This window comes from Elaeis guineensis, chromosome 3, assembly GCF_000442705.2.
Source record: "Elaeis guineensis isolate ETL-2024a chromosome 3, EG11, whole genome shotgun sequence".
Taxonomy (NCBI): domain Eukaryota; kingdom Viridiplantae; phylum Streptophyta; class Magnoliopsida; order Arecales; family Arecaceae; genus Elaeis; species Elaeis guineensis.
The window spans coordinates 123,866,511-123,892,036 of NC_025995.2; the positions used below are offsets into that span (position 1 = coordinate 123,866,511).

Here is a 25,526-nt window from a genome sequence, read left to right on the forward strand (position 1 = left end):
TTTCATATACAAAGCCAGGAACATCTTCGGTTTAGATCATATCCACAAAGAGCATTAGCATTTTAGTGTGCTGCATGTGTTTTATTTTTGAATTCCTTGCTGTAAATATTAGACTCTGTACTATGGTTTAATAATCAAGGTACGGCTCCTTCCTACCAAAAGAATAAAAACAGCTTGAGCATTTTGACAAGCAAGCCCTTAACATACGTAGATATTGCCAGATTTTGCCACGCTGATGCGCGTAACGAATAAGCTGACCGTCTCCCACTGTCACGCAGTAATACCATCCGATTCAGCAGAGTCATCTCGGTCCCTCGTCCGAGTCACAGCATCCTATTTCTCTTAAATCAGCCCCCTCCCGGAGTCCTCGGGTCTCCTTCTTTTCTTTCGTCCCTTCGCGGTAGTGCCGGTACCCCCAAAACCCTAGTTCCTCCCATCGAATCATAACACCCCCCGTTTCCCCGCCATTATCGACCCTTCGAAGCTCAAAAGCCCTAACCCTAGCCCCAATTCATCTCCTGCTTCTCCATACGACGATGTCAAAAATCCTAATCCTCCTCCTGTCTCTTCTCTACCTCTCCTCCCTCCCGATCCCCTCGTCCTCGTTCCCGGCTATCGGCATCGATACCTTCCTCGCCGACCAGGCCCGCCGGGATCCTCGTGCCGCTAACGACTCCTTCCACGCCCTCCCCGCCGCCCTCCGCAAGGGCCTCGCCGCCTCCCTTCCCTCCCCGGACCACGCGACCCTTGTCTCCGACCTCCTCTCATTCCAGATCTCCGTCCCGGTCTACGTCAAGCTTGTCGGCCCTTTCTCCGCCGCCGCCCCCTCCCTCCTCCGCACGTTCGCCTCCGCCGCCCTCTCCTCCACCCGCTTCCACGCCATCGGCGCCCGCCCCCACCATCTCGCCGTCGGCCACGCCTTCCACCTCGATCCGTCTCACTCCGCTCTCTCTCCGCAGATCTCGGACGCCATCCGATCCCACCTCGACTCCGCCCCGGCCCCGCTCTACCGCTCCGCCCTCGTCTCCGTGCCCTACTTCATTGTCGATCGCATCATCCAGGAGGATTTCCAGCGGGAGGACTCGAGCGTGGCCCCAGGGTTCTACATCTATTTGCTGAATCTCGGACCCCAGTCCAAGCCCTACGCGTACTCCTACGATGCTAGTGATGCCTCGCCGGCTTTCTCCAAGTGCTTGGGGACTCTCTGGACCGGGAAGGAGCGTTACATGTGGATTGACCTTGCTGCCGGACCGGTGGACTACGGGCCGGCCCTCTCCGGCGAGGGCTTGCTTCCCCGAGGTGAGTTCCACCCTCTGGCCGCCCTCCATGGGCGACCCAGATCGGAAAAGGCTCTCCTTTCCGACCTTGCCTCTCTAGTTCTAAGCGCATACCAGGCCCTTCTGGTTCCATCTCTGAGGATTCCTGTCTTCTTCGAGAGCTCACTCTTGATCCAGTTCATCCACATCCATGGATCTGATGCTCGGGATCCTACTGGTTTGGATTGGAAATCCGTTGAGCAGACGCTGAGGGAAAGTGATCTTGCATACAAGGATCAATCTTTGACATTCAGATCATACAACGTGAAGTTCTCGGAGTGCCCAATCTGTTCTTTTGCTATTGCCCGATCGACAAACTCCTTCACATCTCGATTCTTGTTTGAGAACTACACTTTGATAGTGAGTGAGTATCTAGATTCAAAACGCCTTCGTCAGATATTATCAGACTCTGTGGAAGAGATACACCGGTTCGTGGAGACTCCTGAAGAGGGGTACGACAAGGTCTTGCCTGTGTATGTCTTTGATCTAGATTACGACAAGCTCCTCTTGCTCGACCGGTACCACCAGGCTGTTGCTTTCAGGGACATGGTGATCGCCGTGAGGACGAGGAGCTCACAGACAGTTAGCGACTACAGCTGCAATGGCCGACATGTGATAACACAGACCCGTAATCTGGATCGCCCAATTATTGGTTCAATCCTCCAAAGTATGTGGGGCATCTCACCGACCCATCTGTCATGGAGCCCAGAGCATAATAGTACATTGGTAGATTACACTTGGAGTGTTGGACAAACTCCATTTGGGCCATTTGCGGAAACTGTGTCCCTGTCTTTTGTTCAAAGAGATGCAGCTCGGAGAAATGTTCTTCTTACTACATTGAATTATTCGATCACTAGTGCCATTGATGTATTGGCATCTATGGCGGCTCATGGTGGGGATAGGAAGCTTCTGAAGAAGAATAGGCATGTGGAGTTTGTGCAGAGGTGGAATTTGTTCAAGCACAAGCTGGAGAAGGTGATTTCAGCTTTGTCCCTTTTGGATTACGAGAAGGCTGTGTACTTTTTGAGGTCTTCAGATCATGACCTCTATGCCATGCATACTTTGATTTATGAGGCATCGCAGGAACTGGAGGCTTCACTGGTTTGTTTCAAGGATCCACCATTCCCATGGGCATCGTTTCTCTAGCTGCAGTGTTTGTCTTTGGTTTCTTCTATGTCTACTCAAGGAGGCACAAGATATTTAGAAGTAAAAGGAAGCAGTTTTAATAGTTGCTTGAAAGTTGAGAAAGTTGTGTCATTTAATGAACTTTTAAGAACCCTTGGTTTCTTGCAAGGGGTGTAAGTTGTGATACCAATTGCGGAACTAGGTTGAGCACCTTATATGGGCCCAACACATGCTCAACAAAGGTTTTAGCTCTCTTGCTGGATGAGTTGATTTCTCGTAGAAATCCTGGTAACATCATAGGTTAATACTAATTAATGCAGTTGCCTGGATTGTACTTGATCAGAACTTTCTCTGATATTTGTCATGTAACATTGTCTTCTTCGCTATATGCAGTCAAGTTGCAGAATTAGGTATGTCAAACCTGCAAATGTCTTATTGTTCAAGATCCCAAACATTTTGTTTTTGATTGAATATATGCTTTCAGCTTCAGTTTTTATTCAACTCAATGCTAACCGTGTAAGTACTGCACTTTGGTGTTACAAAAGTGGTAAAAACAGTTAAGCAGTGGTTATCATATGGCACATCCTTGGCAGAACAAGTTTTCTTTATCACATACTTTTTATTTTCTTTTCTGCTTTTGTTACAGTTGGCAGATGGGGAAGCAATTTGATAGATTTTGCCAGGTTTAAGAAGCAAGCTTCTATTTTGGTGGTTTGGCCTGCATCTCTTTGAAAGCAGTATAATGGAGGTCATCAAGCGAGATTTAACTCCAGTGGTCATGAGGCCATCTCTCTATAGAAAGAAACAAAGAGTCCTACCCTGCCAAGTGGTCCTGGTATGATGGCTGCATTTATATTTGCTTTTTTTAATAGTGTTGACACTTCGGCATGATGTGAACAGATTCTTGGTTGTGAACCTACAATTGAGTTATATTAACATTAAAATTTTGTTAAAACATTTTGTTGTTGCTGCTGCTTCTGCTGCTGGTGCTGGTGTTTTTGTTGTTGTTGTACTCATTGAGATCCTGCCAAGGGAAATCAATACCTAACATGCACTGTATGGTTGTTTGTTTTCGAAAGATAGTTCTTGAAACCCTATCAAGGGGACTGGACATTTTACCTGGTAGCTACAAGCCGTGTGACAAGGGCTTCTGCACACCTTTAGGGAATGTTTGGTTGCTTGAAAAGGCTTCAAGAAACTAGAGATTTGGAACAAATTGAATTTTCTAACTGTTTGGATGGTAGGAAAACTAAAATAATGCAGAAATTTCCAAATTTGACTGGATTTTCCCTTTTTCTTAGAAAATCTTTACCTTTTCCTTGGTTCGTTCCCATAGTTTCTAAACAAGACCTTAGAGTCACTGATTTATGCTGATACAACAAACAATCAATAATTTGCGTGCCTATGTATGAAGGTCTAGACTGTTGGTTGGCGACTACAAAATTTGAACACCTAGATCCAGGGAATGGATGAGCACAGAGGTTTTCCATCTTTGTAGATCTTGATGACTGCGCTCTCCTATTCTTTACCATTCCTCTCAAAGCAATCAGCTATTATGATCAATAATGTGCCTGCTTTGCTAATTTTGCTATGGTTACAGATGTAGTGGGTGAGTATTAAGCTTTTTCTACCCTTGCCACATCTTCTTGGCTATTTATGTATCCCTTGCTTTCCTGCATCCCTAGGCCTTTGTTTTCTATTTAATTAAATAGAACAATTGTCTCGTTAATCTCGTAAGTATCCTCCTCTTGCCATCACTGGGTTCTGCTTAAGTTTTATAGCGTCATTTTTCTTTTTATTTAAAAATAAATCTTCTGGTAAAGGAGATTCTGTCTTAATTGGCATGGTAATTGCCTGGAACAATTCATTTTGTTACGATGTGGATGATTCTGCTAAGATTTTTTTTCTCGTTTGTCTGTTCCATTGTATGAAGGTAGTATTTTAGCCCCTTTTTCGTTTCATCTCTTTCTTTTAGTTTAGCTGGAATTTGACTACATTGTCTTCCACTAATATCTTTTCCATTTTTTGCATCTGTGTAGCAGGTGATAGCTCAGCCTTGATCAGGAGTATATCACTATGTGCACTCTTGTTGATTATTAGTGTTGCATTCAACCAAGTAAATATTTTTGGTCAGGTATTGACTGATTTTCCTATTCTTCTCCTTTTTCTGCTCTTTTCTTCTACTACCGCTACTGCTTCTGCTACTGCTGCTTTTATTACTACTACTACTTTCCATTATGACCTTCCATTGCCACTACTACTTTGCGTCCTACTTTCTTTTACTACTAGTACTACTTTCCATTCTTTAATAGTAAGAATTAAGAGCTGTACTGGAGGTCCTTTACCTAGTAGACCCGAGATTCTTGCATCTGGTTAGCTACTATATTCGTCAATTACTTGATCACAAGCTTATCTATATGTACTTTTTTTAAATTATCAGATCCGCTAGTTTCAGGTTGGCTTGTAATTACGGTTGTCCCTAGTCCTGCTTCCTTTGGAAATCATTTTCTGAAATATTTTTTTGGTTTGTGTCTAATTGTTGCGTGTGTGTTTATTTAGAGGTCAAAAAACAGATCCTGAAATTCTAAAATTTTCAGGATACGACGTATCACCAATTAAATTCTTTGTGGGATCTAGGACATGGCATAAGAGGAGAACCCCAATCAGTTGCTAAAACTGCTTCAGGATAACACTCCTCAGTTCTACAGTAGTTCACCTTCCTGTGCCCATAGAGGATGTCCTTTGCATGTCAGACATGGGCATTGGAACACCTCAAGCGCTGAAGCTCGCATAGTTTGTTTCTTTCATGTGCCTGCCATACGTATGATGTTGGTGTTGATTCGATGTGATGGATGATTTTTCCATGTCGCCCTGATAATTCTTGGGTAATTTCTGCCCTCGTTGTTTTGTCTATTTAATGTTATATCTAAATTCTGATAGTTCTGTCATTGCATTCAGGATTCCTCAGGTGTCAGCAGCGAAACATGCACAATTGGAACCCACGGCAAGTCCTGGTTTAATTGCAGTTTCAATCATGGCTCTTCTTGTGATTGCTGCTTTCATGACTCTTAACTGACCAATTGTCGATGGACTGTTAATCTTTTGCACTCATCCTAGATTTTGCTCTTAATGACTGTCGTGACGAGAGGTATAGTCGAGTCCAACCGAGCCGAATCGAATAGTTAGAAGTTCGAGTCGATTTGATTCAAAATATTTGAGCTCAAAATTTGATTGGAGATCAATTAGACATTAATATCCAAAGTTGGAGCTCGACTCGATAAAAGGAGGTAAAATTTAAATTTGATCTGACACAAATATCAATGGAATCATGCTTGTATTCGAGTTCGTGTTTTTGAATTCGAGCTTTAACTTGCTAAAATCTGTATTCAAGCTACTCGAGCTCGATGATGGTCAAATCGAGTCGGGCTTGAACTGGAGTTGAGTTTGTGACCAACTTAACGCATTTGTACCGTTGGTTATCGTGACAAAAGTTGTGCTTTTATGCATCAGTTTCTTTGAATTTAGATTTATTTATTATTTTTTATATGACATTCCTTTTGACCATTGAAGGCTTGTTTTGGCGTCTGAACTCGGTTCAGCCAATGGAGAAAATCTTTGTGCATCACGGGCGATGTAGAAAATCCGATATGGAATGTATCGTTTTGTTCGATTGGTCCACATAGTCATCATTTTTTAATGCATATTTAATATCTGTAGATTAATTTTTTTGTTTAAAAATTTTGTATGACGAAAATATTTTTATCTTTTGAAAAAATTATGGCATCTTGTAGCGTAATATAGTTCAGAATATCGTAATATAATTTTGGATATCATAATATGAGGGGGATAATTTTGTTCAATCATTTTTCAATGTGCATTTAACGTCTATATGTCGATTTTTTCATTTGAAAGTTTTAAATGATGAAAATACTTCAGCCTTTAGAAAAAAATTATGACATTCTGTGTATATTATAAATGCAGAATGTCATAATATGGATATAAAATATCATAATTTTTTCAAAAGATAGGAATATTTTCGTTATACAAAATTTTTAAACGAAAAAATTGATCTGTAAGTATTAAATACGTGTTGAAAAGTGGTAGCTATGTGAATTAATCGGATGAGGTGGTGTACTTTACGTCGAATTTTCTACATCTTCGATGGTGTACAAAGATTTTCGCCAATCAATAAGAGTATAATTTGCACGTTGCACAAAGATTTTCGCCAACCAATGAGAGTATAATTTGCACGTTGAATTGCCTTGAAGTGGAGATGAAACAAGTTTCTATAATAGTCCCATTTAGAAAGTTTTGGGTATGCTTGTATTTTTTTCTATTGTTAGGTGAAAGAGAGGCTAAAGCTGGAGCCACCGGCCTTTATTAGGAATGACCAAACTACAAAGAAGAGCAGCAGCTACAGGAAGTAAGAAGTGTCAATAGGAAAAAAAAAAAGAACAAAAAACAGTATACACTTGTAGAGCAGTCGCATAATGTTGGCGTCACCTAAGATCTAAGTTTCACGATTGCAAAGTGGACGTTCATAGAAGAGACAGCCAATTTTCTTGTGAAATCCGCCGGTAGGTCTTCACACAAAAGTAGCTCATTTATGATGAGAAAAATAAGGAGGATCCAGTTTTCTTCTCTATTTTTAGTCCAATCAATGCACCATTATTCTATAGATGGTTGAAATTTTCATAGATTTATCATCAGGGAAAACGTGTGATCACCCTTTCAAGAATTACGGGGAAAGGAAAAGATTTAAGTTTTCATAGGCATATCATAACAAAATGAAAGAAAAAAGTTTTTTTTATTATTTGTTTTAAAAGAAAAACTGTCCATTCAGCCACGTGCGTACACGTAAGTGGAGAGAATCCGCAGGTAGAGTTGGGTCCTGTCGTCCATACCTTTTTTAAATCCATACAATCAAAATTTAGCCGGCCGGATGCACTTTAAATTTAGCCACGGCCTCAAAGCACAGCCAGGTATCCTTGCGTTATAGACCCCACTCAGCCTCTCAAACTTTGTGACCGCCCGGGGGTCTACTTGATGATCTCTCATTAGGGCTAAAAATGGGCTGGGTCAATTCGAGATCTATTGGACCAGACTGACTTTGGATCAGGCTGGTCAAAGTCATTCAGGTCGGATTTGGATTTAAAAATAAGATCTATTTTTTTTCGGATCGGGCTCGGATAGATTTTTGGTTCGGTTCGGATTCGAATCCGAATATAAATCTGTCTCGTATCCCTCCTGATCCTCCATGGTCTCCCGACATCCTCCTTGCTCTCCTATCGGTCTCTACCAGTGCTCTCCTCCTGATCCTTAGCGGCGTCGGGCTCTCCCCTTCAATCCCTCGCAGGTGCTCTCCTTTCCACAGATCTCCTTCTTCTGATCTCATGATTGTCGTTCACACGTCTATTATCGGATCGTACGCCGCCACCACCTCCTCCGTTATCATCCACCAGTATGCCTTCCCATCAGTGGCAACCCCCGATGCGGCAAAGATCTCTCGGTGGGGTAGATCTCAGCCGACGCCACCCATTTCCAAGCATATGATCTGCTCGACGGGGCAGATCTTGGCCACACTACCCATTTCCACCCCCTGGAGCACGGCCACGGTAGCAGAGGAGGCGGTGGGTGGAGAAGACGATGCGATGGGCTCGGGGAGGAAGGAGAGGAAGGGGCCGCAGAGGGCATCAGTAGCACGATCAAAGGGGACATACGTAGAGAGCTCCCAGGAGGTGTCCCAGCATCGGTGGGGTAGTGCAAAAAGAGGCCGGAAATGGGGCAGCGGTGGAGGGAGTGGGTGTTGATGAAGAAGTGGCTGGAGATGCAGCCGTTCCACTTGCGGGAGATGCAGCGGAGGCAAAGAATTTTTATTTTTTCGGGTTGGTTCAATTGGGCTCGGGTCTGGGCTCAAGCAAGATTCGAGCCTGTATTTTTTCAAAAAAATTGAATCTCAATTTGATCCAAAGTCTGAAAGATTATTTTGAACTGAACTTAAGTAAAGATATGGCCCGGCTCAATCCGGCCCAGCTCCAGCCTTATCTCCCATCTATATTCGATGCCAAGATGCCCGACGGCCCTCCCCCCCCCCCCTCCTCCTCGCACATTGAATAGGCTGGACTCCAGGGCCGGAAACCTGATTCACCGAATCCGACAAAGGCCATGTTGCGTTGCACCATCCATCGACCACACCCAAGTAAATTAGTTTTACAATCTTGACAACCAGCCGAGAAATGGGGCTGATCCTACTTACCGCAGATATGAAAAGAGAAATTCTTGCTTCATGGTCATGTCTCCACCTTATGGTCCTGTCTTTTTGTCTGTCTATCAAGGACTCGCAAGTGTCATGGGCAAGTCAAGAAGCACTTCATCTAAACAGCATCAAGTACACCTCGGTGTGTTTGGAACCTTGTGGCTTGAGCTGCAGGTGGGTCGGGATACACCACGACGCCATGGCTGCTTGGATGGTCGAGCTTGCAAGTGGGGGACACTCACGCCACCGAAAGCCGGCCACGAGGTGCCAAACAAGCGGGATTGCCCACCCTGTAGCTAGACCTGCAGCTTACGTCGAGCGGCAGCATGCCATTAGCTCCTGTTGGAACATAAAATGACATTTTAAATTGACTTCTAGTTTGCTGGTGAATGACAATGGAGAGACTGACCGGGCGTAATAAGATGCGTATCCTATTGTGGATTTCACCACTAGAATGTCGTCGCCAACATCATCTCTTTTTCTTCGTATCTGTTTTTCTTTCTTTTTTTTTTTTTAAAAAAAAACAGATCTAGAACCTCAATTTCAGGTAAAATGTTATTTCAATCCATTCACGTGGTATGCCTCAAACATACACAACTTAAGGCCTAGTCCATACCATGCATGACATGTATCGTAATAGAGAAATTCTTTGTGCACCGCGCACGGTGCGGTATGCGATGGTTGGTGCGGTATGCGATGATTGCTTATGTACGGGACCGGACAGTGCACAGAATTTTTTTTTTTTTTTTCACTGGCCCCGTGCGTGAGGCGCACATCGCGTGCGGTGCATAAAGAATTTCTCATCATAATATTTTACGGAACCTCCAACAGACACTCCACAGCCCATGAAAGTAGTGGCCATGGTCAATGCGGTTGAGCAACACCAGCAGCTCGGTTCATTCCCCTCTGACGCATCATCCTCCCCCCTGCCCAAAATTCATACACATCCATATCTGCATTGTTTCACGTCTACTAACAGAAAACAGAGCGAAAAGCACTTCAATCCTTAGGTTGTATTTGTAACTGACAATCTACCTACATTGCTGATAATTTAAAGAAGCTTCATCAAATTATCATGTTTGATATACATTTTGGATTGGTAATTCAGATTATCACTCATGAGATAATCTGAATTATCAAGAGAAGATGTGACTATCCAAATTATCACTATTTTGATAATCTTGTAAAAATTTTTTTGAACGAAACTACCTCCTCTCCTCTCCCTTGCCCATGCAGCCTCCTTCTCAATCTCCTTCGCCGCTTCCTCCTCTTCTCCAGCGGCCTTCCCCGTCATCTTCCTCCCCAGCAGCCTCGTCCTCAACATCCCCGACGAAGCTGGATGAGCAAGAGATGTCTCCGGAGATGCGAACCGAAGGTAGGGTGCAGACGAGGGAGGCATTCCGAGGATGGAGGATGCGGTCGTCGAGCCAGATGTGTCTGCACATAGCCTCGACCGCCACCATAGACGGAGGAACTCCCGACACTGTGGCCAAAGTTGGACAGAACCGACAATGCCGAAGACAACATGGTAGAGGAAAAGCAGTGTGGTTGTGCCGTCCTCCAGGAAGGGAGAGCCGGAAAAAGAGGCACAGACGATCGAGAAGCAGCACAGACGGTCGGAGGGATGGGGTGTGGTGTTTAAGACAGCGCGCGCGATCGGAGGGCCGAAGTGCGGTGCCAAAGGTACGACGGGTGGATGCGAAACCGTCGGAGGGACAGAAGACGGTGCGGGAGGATGAGAGGAGGCACAGAAGATCGGAGAGTGATGAAAGCACTGAGGGTGGGGGGAGGGGGAGAGGGATGGATGGTCGGAGTGGGGCATGCGGAAGAAGGATAAGGAATGAGAAAAAAATAAAAAAATAATAAATATTATAAAATAATATAAATTATTTTTTTATAATAATTTTTATTATTAAAAAAATTAAATAAATAGTTTAAAATGCTAAACTAATAATTTGATTTAAAGATATTTTAAAAATTTGACGTTACATTATCAATAATTTGATTATCATATAAAATATATCAATCAAAATTCTCAATAATTTTATTACAATGTTACCTGTGTGTATCAAATACAGTACTTAATATTATTGATAATCTATCCAAATTATAAGTAATCTACATTATCTTTATCTACACCAAATGCAACCTTAGGCATGATGGCGAGAAGTCATTTTTCAGGATGAATGGAAACTACCGTTGAATTTATTGAATTTTCATTGCACAAACAAACATAAGTCATGCCGAAAGTTTACCATGTACAGCCCGTTTGTCTGCCCCAGAAGAAGCTATAATCTCTTATGCTGGAGCGAATGATAGAACCCAACAGGAAAGAAAATTCAAAATTCCGTGTTCCAACTAATGGAATTCCTGAAGAGTACAGAACAGAAATAAAAGAAGGGAATTCCTGAAGAGTGCAGGGCAGAAATAAAAGAAGAGAAGAAACAGGAACCGAATGGGCAACCTAGAAACGATGCGAAAAGAAAATACCTGAATTCATTTTTTGCAATCCATGTTTAGGATCATCCTAGATATCTCGGCAGAGCTAGCTCAAACTTAAGGACGTATAAATCCAGACATATACTTATTAGCAGACTAATTTCAACTTTCTTACCAAGGAATATGTACGTATCATATGACTACAGGACAAGTCAAATTATGGAGGATGCCTCCATAAACAAAACAAATTTATATAATACTAAATAGCTCCAAAAGTTCAAACTTGCATGCAGTTGGTTGGAGCCCATAATTCTTACAGGTCGATTTTGCATTGAGCAGGAAATAGGAACCTCAACTTTCCAAATTTTAAGAAAGAGCGATTTACTAACAATTTTTCAAAACAGTGCTGCATTATCTTGGAGACACAGCAACTCCATCAAGGAGTAGACCAAGATACAATTTTTATAACAATGACCTTAAGAGGCTCATGGCGATCTGGCCATAGCTTGCTCAGATCCAGAGCCATCAAACACAAGATTAAACAAACAGAGCTTGGATAAGCAAATTACTATGATGCCAGACTACTCTGGACTATGAGTTGAGGATTATCGTTGACACAGGTGATCAGGCAAAGACTTCTTGAAGTGGACGCCTATAAAGAATGCCATCAATTAGAAATTTCGTTCCTGTCAGTAAAACAATGATAACAACAATGACATAGTAACATAAGTGTAATAAGAATGTCTATAATTAAGAGTGAAAGACATTGACAATCTATTTTCACATATTCAATATTTTATTGATGATACATATTGTTGAGTGTGAAAACAAAAATAAGCACTAATTTGGCTAATCAAGTATTTATAGCAATAATAAACAAACTTACAACATTCACGTGTCCAGCATTTAGCCGACAAAATTTGTGAGGGTGACACTAAAGTAAGAACAGGAAATATTCATTTGCATACTTACATGAAGGAATACAAAAGTTTCTTCCTCGAAGAAATGGACTTGAAAGGGAACATCTGTCATGCATCTCTTCGTGCCACATTCTTCACCTGCCCCATTCCAATTCAGCTCCGGATCGCGCAGTCATATTGTTTGAACGAATGGAGTCCTCTGGTTTGATGGCATTTGCAAAAGCATGCCAACCCAGAAGGTATGGTAAGATAAACTGCAAACACATCAGATTCCATTCGCTGACATACCATAAAACTCAGACATAAATATACTTCCATTAGATTAAAAGAAATGGAACAGATCATACCAAAACTCATGGTGCCAAAGAAAACTAAAATACATATATTAATACCAAGTTCACATCAGTTTATTTCTTTATCCACATACATTTAATAAGTGCAGCATGTTGCCACAAGTATAAATAAATTATGATTAATTGATAAGCACATAGAATTTTCAGTGTTCACATTCTCTTCTGTAAAATCAAAAGGAATGAACAGAATGAAATTTAAAACACCAGAAAGTTAGATTGCAGTTAGATTGTGCACAACTCATAAAAAGCAGATCAGATAAGGCACTACATGTCACAGACAGCAAGATTGTGATTAACTGATTCAACAATGGAGTTTCCCACTTCGCTTTCTCTTTTTCCGCTTACCTGTCCAAGCCGAAGAAAACATGATATCTTTGAAAAGATGCACGATCATGACTGCAACTATAAGATATATTATGATGTTTATTACTAGCAACAATGGAGGTGCCTGAAAATGTTTTAATTTTTAAGCATCAACCATATATAACATGAAAGCCTCAAATGCTGCACGTGCTCTGCATGAAGCAGTCAAGGGCCACTCAAAAAGGGACTGCAACTGAATAATTTGTTTTCTGCTAACCCCCTCAAAAAGGAGTTTTCCCGAATATTAGCAGATCCCACCCAAACAAGACTTTGTCAGACTAAAAACATAGAGAAAATACTGATTGATGTTTCCCTAATACCATTCTCAACAGAGCTGAGCTACATCACACTTGGGCATTGGACCAATTTCCTACTCCAAACATTTTTCCTCAGGTCCTTTATGATTTTCTCAAGCCTTTATTAAGGGATTTGATTAGAGTATGTCAAAGAAAATAGAAAATGAATAAATTTGAATTTCATAAGTGCTACAGAAATGAGCGCCAACAACTACTATATTAACTAAATAAAATCCTAAGACAAAAGCTTTTTGCTATATTTAATTACTTCAACTAAATTTTAATCATGAGCTAATTCATTACAAAATGGCGATGATGAAAATTGCAGTAGCATCTAGTAAGACAGAGCCATACATTAAAAGCTGAATTTAGAATTGCAAACTCTGCTTTAGTGATAGGAATGTAAATGCTTTCATCCACATTCAGGAGGCGATTCTGAACACCTGCAAAAAGAAATGAGAGAAATATATATTTAAAGAAATCTGGGTTACCATTTTCTTTTTCAAAAAGAAGAATGTTCATAAGCTATATGCATATAGAAGTGGAGTTGGCATGCTACATTTATTTTTCTAAAAACAATCATCTGAAGCTTACCTTTTTGCATATGTGTAATAACAAAACCTAAGCGTATACAAGTATAGCAATTACGAGATGCATAACCTACATGGCTCAAAACTTTAGATGCATGCAATTTGCCAAGTATCATTATGCCACATGTATCTAATGAAAGCGACTTAAAAAGCATCAACTGCTGTGTTCAAACATTTTGAGCTAGTACATAAATTAGATGAGGAAATTACTAAGATTAAAAAAGTGGCCACTGCCATCTGGAAGAGGTTCTGCTTTAAAAACCTTCCGGATCTTGCCTTCTTCACTGCCAAAAAAACGAAAATGGATTTTAACTAAGATGTTCCATTCGGATAAGAAGAATAAACAAGCATTTACCAAGACAAAAAGATTGCAGAATACTTTAACTGACAATTGTCATAGTCACACATACCATGCCGACATGCAACAAGCCTTGTTCAGTCTATTTTCAGCATGTACTTACCCATCATGTTTCTGCATATATGTCTGGCTGATGAAAGATGCATTCAAAACAAGACACAACAAGACCCGCAAATTAGACCAAGTATAATCCACTGTATTAATTTTTTAGCCATGCAAGTTTTGTTTGTAGTTAAATATTGATATATTGCAAAAATTTAATCCTCCACAAGCATGATAAAATAACTTGTGGACTTGTTTTGGGACAAGGGCAAAACTTGTTATGGATTAGTTTTAGAAGGGGGTAATGGACAGAGGAATAAAGGCCCAGAAACAAAAGAAAAATGTTACTGAAACTATAGGATGATTAAGGGGCTTTAAGAACTTGGGGGTGCCATGTTGCCCTTTGGTCCCTCCCCTAAGGCTCTAGCCCAGGCCATATGGTTGCTCTATGAATAGCAAATCAAGTAAAGGTCAATGTTTAGTCCTGTATAATTGATGAACCTGAACAATTTAATCCTTGGCGAGCATATGCAGACAAGCATCTAGTCTCATAGGACCACTTGAATTGGGACAATGCATATGTCACACATAAATATTCAAGACTTTCAGTTAAACCTGCAAAGCACATGAAGTGAGAGCCACTTTCAACCTTGGAGACCATATGACATGCACCAGAGCATCCAAGCTAACTTTCAAACCATGAATAATGAGATTCTAAAACACATGAATCTCTAAACATCAGGTGAGTTTCTTGGGAACATTTAGGTTCGTGTTCTGACTATGAGAAGAGAAGTCTTCACATGAGATGTGCAAAAATCTTAAGGCTCAAATGAGAAACTAGTAAGCCTCTAACCTAACCTTCAATATTCATAAGGTGAAGTTTTCACATAAGAGATAAACAAACTTAAAGTTCTCACCTAAGCTTGTTAGCTATAGGCTTATTATGATCAACATGAGATTGAAAAAAAATACATGAAGGTGACGTGAGTCCAAAGCTCAGCTGCGGATAAGATTGCAACTAACATGAGCATCAATTATCATGGGACTCATGCAAAGGCCATAGATAGCATAGCTCACTATCTGGACCAAGTCTAGTGTAAGTTAATGAAAAGGTGTCCAGTTTTTATGTTCAAAAAACCTGTTCAAGTGAAGTTGGTCAGAAGTTTTGGTTCAGTGAAATGCACAAAAAATCTTAAAACATTAAATAAGCTCTTTCAGTAGAGTTTACATAAAATTAGCAAATGAGTATAGAGAGTGTAAGTTAACTCCAACAAGCCAGCACAAAATAAAGTATCTCATAAACAAGGTCTCTTTCATCTGAATTTAATGAAGTTTGACAAACATCATATAACAGATAATCAAAAGAAGATGGTTATATTTATTAACAAGTTTGCAAACATGACCATAGACCATCAGATAGTTAAAGCAAATGTTCAAGTAAAAAAGTAGATTTATATCATATGAACCACTAAATCATCCATATTATCTCACAGGCATCAAAGATTCTCCTTGAAAAAAAAAAGAAAAAAAAAATCTTGCATTGAATCCAAATACCTATACATACTATAGACATTTTTAGAGTAAGAAAGTTACCTTCTTCCCTTAAATGGATCATGAAAAAACTCGCATGAGTCCTTTCCACCAAGAGCCAGTAAAGTGCCAATCTCAGGTACAGATAAAGAGAAAACCTACATTGAATGTAAGCAAAATACAAAATTTAATCCTGATACGCATGCATTAATTTTCAGAAAAATGAAATAAATCTTTGCTAGGTATGAACAACATGTCACACTTGATCCAACAGCAGCAAAAGAATCATCAACATTTACAATGCAAAATCAAGAACGCATACATTGCTGATATAGAACATATATATGTATTACACTGCATGTAATAAAGAACATTTACAAATTTAAAATCGGATAAATGTACTCAACAGTAAAAGTCTACAATTGAACACAAAAAATCCAACATAGACAAAAAAGAAAAAAAGCAAGGCATGTAAAAAAACATGCCACCACTTAAGAAAATGAAAATTCTCTGAGTTTTCATGTTAATTTGATCTATTTGTATAAGTGTGATGAGCATTATTCCAGAGTACCTTGATTTCGCCAATATATATATTTTAAAAAAGTTCAGGTGCACAAAGAATTCCAACAACAACACTGAATTAAAGAAATTTGCAGGCAGTATTCATGTATTATATTAGCTTATGTGTGTGAATACATTCTTAGATGCAACGTGAAACTCGACCTCTACCCATGCTGTGGAGTTCTGAGATTGGAACTACTGTTACCACATCATTTTTTTGAATCCAGAGAAGGAACTCTGTATCAAAGCCGCTTATGGCAACTAAGGAACAAGTAAACCAGAGGACTATCACATCCTTGTAGTTCAAACAAGTGCAGAGAAGTTTAACATGCTTGATAAATGGAAATGTTCCAAGCTTCTCACTATTTCTAGTCAACTTTTCTTTGGGATTTCTTTTTTCTCCACCTGTCAAGGGCACAAATTGTTTGCAGTTTCATGGTATAAAAAGAAGTTTTTATAGTACATTAGCTTAAGGATTAGAAAGCTTGAAGTAATATAGGATGAAACTCAAGTAGATGATGCCATATGAAGATAACTTACTGATTTTCCAGTTATCATGAGAGAATTACCAAAAAAGAATCTTTTTAACATATTCAAAATGAAAAAAGAAACCCAGACTGCTGCATTACATGGCGAAAGGATAAGATTAGATGGCCCACTTAACTTGTAAGGACTTCTAGTTGAGCCTCAGCACACTGAAAGTATCTCCGTAGTAAAAGAAGGATTGTTTAGACAAAAAGGTTGGGATCGCTTTCTTTTCTTAGGACATACAATTTCATACACCCCTCTATTCTGTTTTCTTCCAGAACATATTCTATTTCTAAAATATTATTATATGATTCTCCATCTCAAATATGAGAATGATCTTAATCCAACTCCAAGTTAACCTTAATAAGAACCACCCTTTTCACGCACAAGCTTGTTCTTAATTATTTGAAGGATCATCTGTTTCTGAAGAATGTAAATAAGATTTATTCTTAATCTAACTAAAACATTCATCTTAATCAAAAGCAAGAAGAGATTCTAAAAAAACCTGCTTCCTGTTCCAGTCATACTGCCGGGCTGCTGCTGCAGGAGCAAACTGAAGGAGAATGAACCCTTCCTTTGAAAGCTTAAACGCCCCAGACTGCGCATTGGTAAATCCTAAAGACATGAGTAACTCTGGGTCCGACAGAAAAACAAAAAAGACTCCATCTTTCCGGCGTGATCAAGAGCGAAAGTTTTCAACCAAAATCATCCTCCGCACATGTAACGGAAAAGGTAAATAATTTAGAATCAACGCTGGAACTAACGGAAAAAAAACATAAAAAGGAACCACCTTTCAATCAGAATTGAAAGGAAAGGGGGAAATTTTGGTGTAAAGCAGCGAAAACATACATCCAATGGGGTGAACTCGGGAGCTTTCGGTTCCACGGTGAGGGCGGCCTTCCCTTTGTAGATGGAGTACCCCACGAAAACCCTAGAAGATTGAACTGCTAAGAGGAGTAGCGAAACACGGCAAAGGGTTAGCTTTGTTTGAATCCAGAAGTAGGAAAGAGGAAGCTCGGCACTTGGTCGTTGATTTTTTTCCCCCGATGTAAAGTAAGGAGCTAACCGGGACCTCCGGGGGGCTGAGAAGCGAAAGAGGAGTCCCGGGGCGTCGGGGACGCGAACCTCTGCTGGTCGAAGTAGTCGGAGCGACGGCAGGAGACTGAGAGCTTCTTCCTATTGGGAGCCAGGGTTCCAGGAGAGAGCACATTCTTGAAGGAATTCGAGGGGAGGAGAGGATGAGGAGAGGGAGAGTTCTGGAGAGAGACGAGAGAGGACCCGCGTAGCGGCATTGCTTGCTTCTAATCTGCACCACTAGAGCGACCCGAGGGATTCGGGAGGGTTCTACCTTTCTTGTTCCCTCGTTTCGGGCGGAGCGGCCGTTTTACTTCCAAGATGGCGGATCTTTTATGTGCAGCAGCGAAAACCGCCCGTTAACCTGTTTCCCATCTGATGCGTTCGTTTTAAGCTACAAACAACATCCAGAGACATATATATCAGAGAAAGCAACATACGCGTAACATAAAGCCTCTAAAACGCGTATTTTTTTTTTCCGGAAATTTATTTAGTAACTAACTCAGAGCTGAAAACAGTGCATTCCGGGTCGGGTTATGAAAGACCCGGTAACCCGACCCGGCCGTTGCCACCACGTTTGTTGGCTCCCCACTTCGGAGCCCTAGGGATCGCGTGCGGCCCAAGGTTCCTGCGCCTCTGGTCTCGCCGTCTTCGTGCGCGGTCAAATCCACTCCTTCCATTATATAAATCCGAGCACGGAAGAAAAACTCTGGAATAAAACACTCTCTCCTTTTCGTTTCTCCTATCGTTCTTCCGCTCTCTTAGCCCTTCATCCACCTCTCTCTGAAAAGAATCAGAGGCGGCCATGGTGGTCTCGGAGGAGAAGGGCGGCGAGGTTCAGCTCTTGGACATGTTCCTGTCCATCGGATTGGACCGCCGCACGGCGGAGAACGCCCTCGTAAATCCTAAGGTCACCGCAAACCTTACGGCGGTCATCAAAGAGGTATGTGATCTTTTTTATGCTCTCATTTTCCCTTTGCTTCTTTTGGGGGCTTCAAAAAGACTCGACATGCCGATGCTATGTTCTTGAAAATTTTTACCATCTTGCTTTCTCTCTCTTCTTCTTGGCTCTTGGGTCCGGATGATCTTTCCTTGAAGAATCAATGCTAAGTTTTTGGAAAATTTCGATTCTTGAAATCTGCTCTGTCGGTAGTTCTTGAAAAATTTCTTGGCTCAGCTGCTTCGCTGACCATGAAATTATTGTATGTTTTGCAGGCTAAAGTTGTAGATGGATGCAGCAAGACCGTTGGGAATCTCTTATATATGGTAATCTTGGTCGCTGTTACATGTGGCGTAGCAGAGAATCCAAGTGATTTCTAATGATGGTTCTTTCTAGTGGAGCAGGTCGCAACGAAATACCCAGCCCATGCACTCATCCACCGGCCAGTTTTACTTGAATACATTATCTCATTGAAGGTAATACCTTTGCAGTTTCATCAAATTTTCCTTATGCAGACATCTTCGCAACTTTTTGATCTTTTCCTCATTCATATGTCAAGTGAACAATATTATAGAGCCTATTGCACTGAAACTGGCATAAACTTTCTTGTATAGTGTGCTTTGCTGATGAAAACTTGTGACTGTTGCAAAACTGTAACGAACTGCATTTTATATGCATTCTTTTCTTAAATTTTCTTTTTGTTATCGTGGCTTTCTGAGGTGTTATCTATCAATTTCTGGTTTCTTCATTATGGATGAATTTTGCAGATAAAGAACCCTGCCCAGCTAGATGCGGCGCTAACATTTCTCTCGAATGTGGGTCCTGAAGCTTTTCAATCGAAAGATTTTGAAGAATCCTGTGGTGTAGGTATGTTTGCTGTGCGTATTTTCATTCTGATGTTAATCATTAATGGTGTCCGAGGACATGAAAGATGGCTGGGTCTAGGAACTTTTAGGGCCTGGATGAGCTATAATTTAAGATCCTCTAAGTGGTCATGCAAGCAACTGTTTATATTTTTCTAAACTCTAGACATGACTTCTTGTTGCTGACTTGCTGTGTGAGCTACATGTCAAGACTTGTAGGAATTTAGATGAAACCCTTTTTTTTTTTGCTTCTTGCTATCTATCCTTTTTATTTATTTTACTTGTTTTCTGTGTGAGAAATTTATCAACACACAATCTCTTGTAGTTGAACTCTTGCTTTCTTTATCAAATGATTTCTCATATGACTGCGCATTATATACAATATTTATAAAACTTAACTATATGATAGTAGAATAAATACTGATCGGAAGATGTCTTAACTTTCTGAATTTATAAGAATCATTTAATGTTAGGTTTACAAGATCATATATTTGCAATTTTTCATACCCATAGCTTTATTTTATTGGTGAGGTTATTTTCTGATAGATGCTTGAGGTTCGCCATCTCAGTAAGGGACCTCATATCGGTACCATCCTATTATATTATCGGTACATAGTTCAGAATGGTATGAGACAATATATCAAGGGTCAATATGGTATGAGACAGCATACCACTTTGATATTTGGTATGGTACAGTATGCCCGATACGGTACAATATCTATCGGTACGGCAAGCCTTGATAGTTGTTAGTTTCACAGCCAAATGACTCCTATTGGTAACTTGAAAGTGCCATGATGTACCAGTTAGATAGAGTTTATACAAAATATTTTAGCGGATTTATTTGATTCTTTCATGCCCCTTCTGATAAGGCTTGGAAATAACTTACCCTACCAACCTATTTCCTATTTCTTTGTCAGTTTTAGTTTGATTATAAGGAGGTTGTATCTTGAGAGCCTTCCATTGGTGAGTAATACCAAATGTTTTGAAGAGAGCTCTTACTAGCCTACAAATTGGGAAGAGTTGGAATGCTGAACATGCTGAAAATTTATTTTTTATACCTTTGATTCTCAATGACACAACATGTTTTTGCTATGTAGTTGCCTAATGCGTACGCTCAGTGTATTGTTTTGCATTGTAAGTTGTGACATTTAAGAATATTTTCAACATAATTAAACTTCTTGAGAATTTATCCTAGTGAGAAATAGATTGGTGGACACTTTTCCATGTTGTTTAGGATTCATAAATATCAACTCTTATGATGTTAATCTTGACAAGGATGTGATCTGTAGGTTGTAACCTTTCTAATAATGTCTAAAGGATCAGTTGGACTTTCTGTTTGCTTGTATTTTGTTTAATAACTAACTCTGTTTCCCTGATATGCAGGTGTGGAGGTCTCCATTGAAGAAATTCAGTCAGCAGTTACTGCAATGCTGGAAGAAAATATGGATGCCATACTGGAGTTGCGCTATCATATAAATGGTCTTTTCTTTAAATAAAAAATTTCTATGCTTTTGTATATTTGAGTGGCAGCTATATTATTTTTTGTGATTCACTTCTCGAATGACGGTCATCGCAGATCGGCTATAGGCACCATCTTCTAAGTGCTATAGGATTTGCATTTTGTTGAAATACTCTGTCGACCTTCATCATTCAGCATAGGAGTTTTTGAGCATTATCAAGTGTCTTTTGAGTAGCAAAATCATATTGCAGGAAACCTGGCTCTAGCGACCTATGCAATTCATTTTTATTACATTCAATAGTTAAAAGAAATGTATTTCAGTTTTGTAATTGTTCTTGAAGTCTTATTTTTCTGATCCTGAGCCCCTGTCGTGCCAAAATTTTGTGACATTTACAGATTTTCCATAAAAGGCTTCATAGACCCATGCGAAATGTATTAGTCATTCTTTCCATCATTCCTATCTTAAGCAGTTGATTTTCCTTAGTTTTATTGTAATCAAGCTTCAAATGGATCTGCCATCTGTCATCCTCCGACAGTACCAATCTATACTATAGCTGTAATGAGTCGAGTAATTCAAGTTTTCCGCATTTTTTTTCAAGCAAGCTATTTGTGATGCATAAACTTGTGAGCTCATTTTATTCTAAATTTTCTAGTTATGGAACAGAATGAGATAGACACCGGCAAATCATGAATGGTTGCATGTATTCTTTGTATATCATATATTTAAGGGTAGAAAATGCAACATCTGTTGCCTAGGCTGAGCATGACACCCCATGTTTATTAGTAATATAAAGTGAATTGTCTCCAACAGGGTAACATAAAAACAGGTACATTTGTGATCGTATCTAATTTGTTATGTATCTGATGAGGTGTTGGCATCTTATAATGTTGTGGTCATTTGTGAGCTGGACCTTAAGTCAACATGCTGAAGATTGAGCATGCTGCTCTACTTGTTAAATATGAATTGATAGATAATACTACTTAGCCTTGAATACTACTGACCTTCTTTGTCAATCAATAACTCTCTAGTCACTGTTGGAATCCAGTGACTCAACAAAGTTAGTAAATGAAACTTTCATTACCAGGTTGCCCCCCATACCCTAATTTCATTTGACAACAAGAGTACTGGACAGGTAGTTAGGATTCTTACTGTGCTCATTGTTAGGTAGGGATGCTAGGATTCTCATCTCCATATTCATTATTTCCTAGGCTTGCTAACTGATTAACAAAATACATCAGATTCGTTACATTAATAACAAATATATGGTGTCAGACAATCTGAAAAGCAAAAACTGTGGAATTGAACCATCTAATTGTTCTGGATCAGACAATCTCAAAAGGAAAAAAAGAATATGATTGAATTTAATGGTCGCTCCATATTTTGATTATTGGATTGCTTCTCTTCTTCTGCTATTCCAGTTCTTTGGTAAAGCTGATTATCACCTGTCACTCTTTTGTTCCAGTTGGGAACCTTTGTGGACAAGTTAGAAAGCGGCATCCATGGACTGATGCTAAACTTGTGAAGGTCTTACAGCTATATTCACACAAAGAACATTCTGCACTATCTTGTCAAATATAACTGCTTCTCTGGGCTTTTTTATTCATTTCTGAATTTGATGACAGGAAATGATTGATGAAAAGCTTCGTGGGATACTTGGTGAGAGGACAGCAGCTGATGATAAAAAGCCTTTGAAAAAGAAGAAGGAAAAACCTGTGAAAATTGAGGTACGTTATGTTAATAGGATTTTAATAAAATCATTTTCTGGGTTCTGATAATTATTTGATTGAATATTTTTATATTGTTAGGATCAACCCAATGCAGTAGTAACATCTATCCCACCCTCTGAAGAAGAAGCGAACCCTTTCAATATATTTCCACAACCAGAGGAAAACTCCAGGGTATCTCTAACATCACTTAGACTTCTTATGCATATTATGTGTCCTTTGTTACATGAAGTCCTGGTTTAGTTCATAATCTGTCTTCATGTGCTTCTGCTGCATGAACTTCTCATAAATTTTCTCTGGCAAAATATGTTTTGGGGTGGTAATGGTCACATTTAATTTTCTTTGTCCAAGTTGGTTACATCTCTGTTTCATTTTGACTTGTTCAGCATCATGTTGTGTGGAAGTAAGCTTTCTTTTTTAATTTCTTTCACTTGCTTTTTTAAACTCATCCCTATAATTAGATAGCTCTTGTTGATGTCTCAGGTTCATACAGAGATATTCTTTAGCAATGGGGCTATATGGAGAGCTCACAACACAAAGGAGTTGCTAGAGAGGCATCTTAAAGCAACCGGAGGAAAAGTTCTCACCCGATTCCCTCCTGAACCTAATGGATACCTCCATATTGGTCATGCCAAGGTAATTGTATTTTGCTATTATAAGAACATTGGTGTCCAAATTGTATGGAACATAGTCATGTCCTTATCTGATGGCATGGTACAGGCAATGTTTATTGATTTTGGTCTGGCAAAAGAGAGAAATGGATCATGTTATCTCAGGTAAGCATAAAATAATTGTCTCACTGGATAGTATTTTCTTGTCAATGATCTTTTCAAGTTCCACTTGATTGCTTCTTATAGCATGTGTATCTATATATACTTCATTCTTTAGTTATCTTAATTTCTATGTATTTAGATTTTTTGCTAAAGAAATGACTGCTCTATATAGATAAATATGAGCAACATTTTATTGATTAGGCTGTAGCCAATCAGAAATACTAGTCTTCGACATTGATGCTAGTATGTTAATTTGATTTCTTTGTCCATCATCTATATACGTTATGAGCATTTATATCAGGCCATCTATTGTAATTGCTTTGCTTCTTCACTTGGATGGGCTGTATTAGCCATAGTTACCGTCTGTTGCATCATTCAACATGAACACAACCACAATTTGAAACACATTGCTGGTGGACAGGGCCAGGCACTAAATGAGCTCTGAGATATATTGCGGAAATGCATTTCAATGTCTATTATGAATTTTTATTCTAGCTAATTTACTAACTCACAATTTATCAAATGACTGCATTTTTTGGTTTATTTTCATAATACTTTCGCACCATGTTGCATGCAAACTTCCTCAAGCATTGGAATTCGTTGGTGAAAAAGCATTTCAATTTATCAACCAGGTCAAGTCTGTGCCATATGGGAAGATTTAGATTTTATTGATAGTATTAGGTTTTCCATACTGGCCGGTACGGGGCGTATCGAACCGAATCGGTGAGGAACCTGTTTGGTTCACCCCCCTTTTCGGTAAAGCAAGCAAACCACATTGAACCGAGCGGTTCGGTATGGTTTGTTGCTGAACTGCTCAAAATCGAGTGGTTTTGCTCGATTCGGCTTAGTTCACATGTGAACTGAGTCGTACCAACATCAGCATGTTGGGGGGGGGCAGGGGAGTGGGGGGTGGGGGGACTCGAGGGGATGGTTTTTGTCTGCCTTTGTGGGTTGGGCTACCAATAATTTGGTAGCCTTGGCTGGAGAGCCGAGAAGCCCGAGAGCAAACTCTCAGCTTCTTAGATTTCGATGACTGGTGCAAACAAAGCCTAAAAAAAGAGAGGAAAAATTCAAGAAAAATTCTACAACTTCTTTGACAGGGCGACAATTTTTGATCGGAAGTAAGGTACTCCTTCGTTCTATCACTAAATATTTTATTTTTCATCTTTTTTTGATCAATAATCATAAAAAATAGAAAAATAAGAAAAAGTTATATCAAAATTTATGATTTTGGTATGATTTCATTATATATTGTAGATCATTAGACGATCTACATGATGACACTAAAATCATTAATTTTTGTTAATTATTTTTTAAATATATATATTTTAAAAAATTATTAAAAAAATTAAATGAAAAAATATAAAATCAAAAAATTATTAAACTGTCGTATTTTGTTAAACTTGTAGAAATGAGTAAGAAGAAGGATCTAGAGCGTGACATTGATTGGGAGCATGGTGAGATGCAAATGGTGCGGCACCGAGTTCGAGGGAGGAGGGGTGACTAGATTGAAGATGCATTTAACTGGTGGTTATCAGGATGTGGTCATATGTCGGAAATACCCATAGGAGGTTCGATAGCTTATGAAGAAGTACTTCGTTGATCAGAAAGCAGCGAAGGAGAGGGCAAAGGAGAAGAGGGCAGAGGTGGACCGTCAAGCTGGAGAGCCATCTTCTTATCATTTCAGAGAATCCGAGGAGGTCTCTGCTCCATATGACGAAGCAGAGATTGAGGCTGTTATTCAGACAAGTTTGGATGATCAGCACAGGCTGGAGGAGATGGCCAGATATAAAGAGCGATTTGGACTGTCATTCTATGAATCGGGTTCCGACTCTGCGACCGCTAGAGGAGAGTCTGAGTTCAGAAGGACCACCTCTATCAGGGAGTCGGTCATTAGAGGCAGGAGGGGTATTTCATCGATGATGAGGGCTTTTGGCAGCAGGAGGTTCGACAGAGATATTTCAGTAGGAGACATCATTCATGATTTGGATCTATATGTTTTTTCTAGCAAGGAT

General features: G+C 39.8%; 3 protein-coding genes across 10 annotated transcripts in view; 2 read left to right on the top strand and 1 right to left on the bottom strand.

Moving 5' to 3' along the window:
* The first annotated feature begins 285 nt into the window (after window positions 1-285).
* On the top strand, window positions 286-5,971 carry LOC105040362 (uncharacterized). The gene is given in 5 exon segments (XM_010916849.4): window positions 286-2,448; window positions 2,451-3,276; window positions 4,484-4,575; window positions 5,039-5,326; window positions 5,400-5,971. Coding segments are annotated over 2 exon segments (2,004 nt in total). The 5' UTR covers window positions 286-536; the 3' UTR covers window positions 2,543-3,276; window positions 4,484-4,575; window positions 5,039-5,326; window positions 5,400-5,971.
* A 5,529-nt stretch (window positions 5,972-11,500) lies between these two features.
* LOC105040360 (single-stranded DNA-binding protein WHY1, chloroplastic) lies at window positions 11,501-18,047 on the bottom strand. Of its 8 annotated transcripts, none has more exons than XM_073254818.1 (8): window positions 17,744-18,045; window positions 17,527-17,624; window positions 17,183-17,275; window positions 15,652-15,746; window positions 13,869-13,942; window positions 13,423-13,511; window positions 12,109-12,335; window positions 11,501-11,788 (listed from the first exon to the last, which is right to left on the bottom strand). In XM_073254818.1, the coding sequence occupies exons 1-7, from the start codon at window positions 17,967-17,969 to the stop codon at window positions 12,210-12,212; spliced, it is 801 nt and encodes a 266-aa protein (XP_073110919.1). In that variant the 5' UTR covers window positions 17,970-18,045; the 3' UTR covers window positions 11,501-11,788; window positions 12,109-12,209. The 8 variants fall into 8 exon arrangements, with proteins under 8 accessions (XP_073110919.1, XP_073110920.1, XP_073110921.1 ...); XM_073254819.1 differs by having other exon boundaries at window positions 11,501-11,822; XM_073254820.1 differs by having other exon boundaries at window positions 17,527-17,621; window positions 17,744-18,042.
* Window positions 18,048-18,359: 312 nt separating this feature from the next.
* Window positions 18,360-25,526, top strand: part of LOC105040359 (glutamine--tRNA ligase) — a 57,628-nt gene continuing 50,461 nt past the window's right edge. The window contains 10 exon segments of the mRNA XM_010916839.4: window positions 18,360-18,694; window positions 18,967-19,017; window positions 19,096-19,167; window positions 19,459-19,558; window positions 20,938-21,033; window positions 22,477-22,538; window positions 22,637-22,738; window positions 22,820-22,912; window positions 23,222-23,374; window positions 23,459-23,514. Of these exon segments, the coding sequence (XP_010915141.2) occupies window positions 18,557-18,694; window positions 18,967-19,017; window positions 19,096-19,167; window positions 19,459-19,558; window positions 20,938-21,033; window positions 22,477-22,538; window positions 22,637-22,738; window positions 22,820-22,912; window positions 23,222-23,374; window positions 23,459-23,514 (923 nt within the window). The 5' untranslated portion in view covers window positions 18,360-18,556.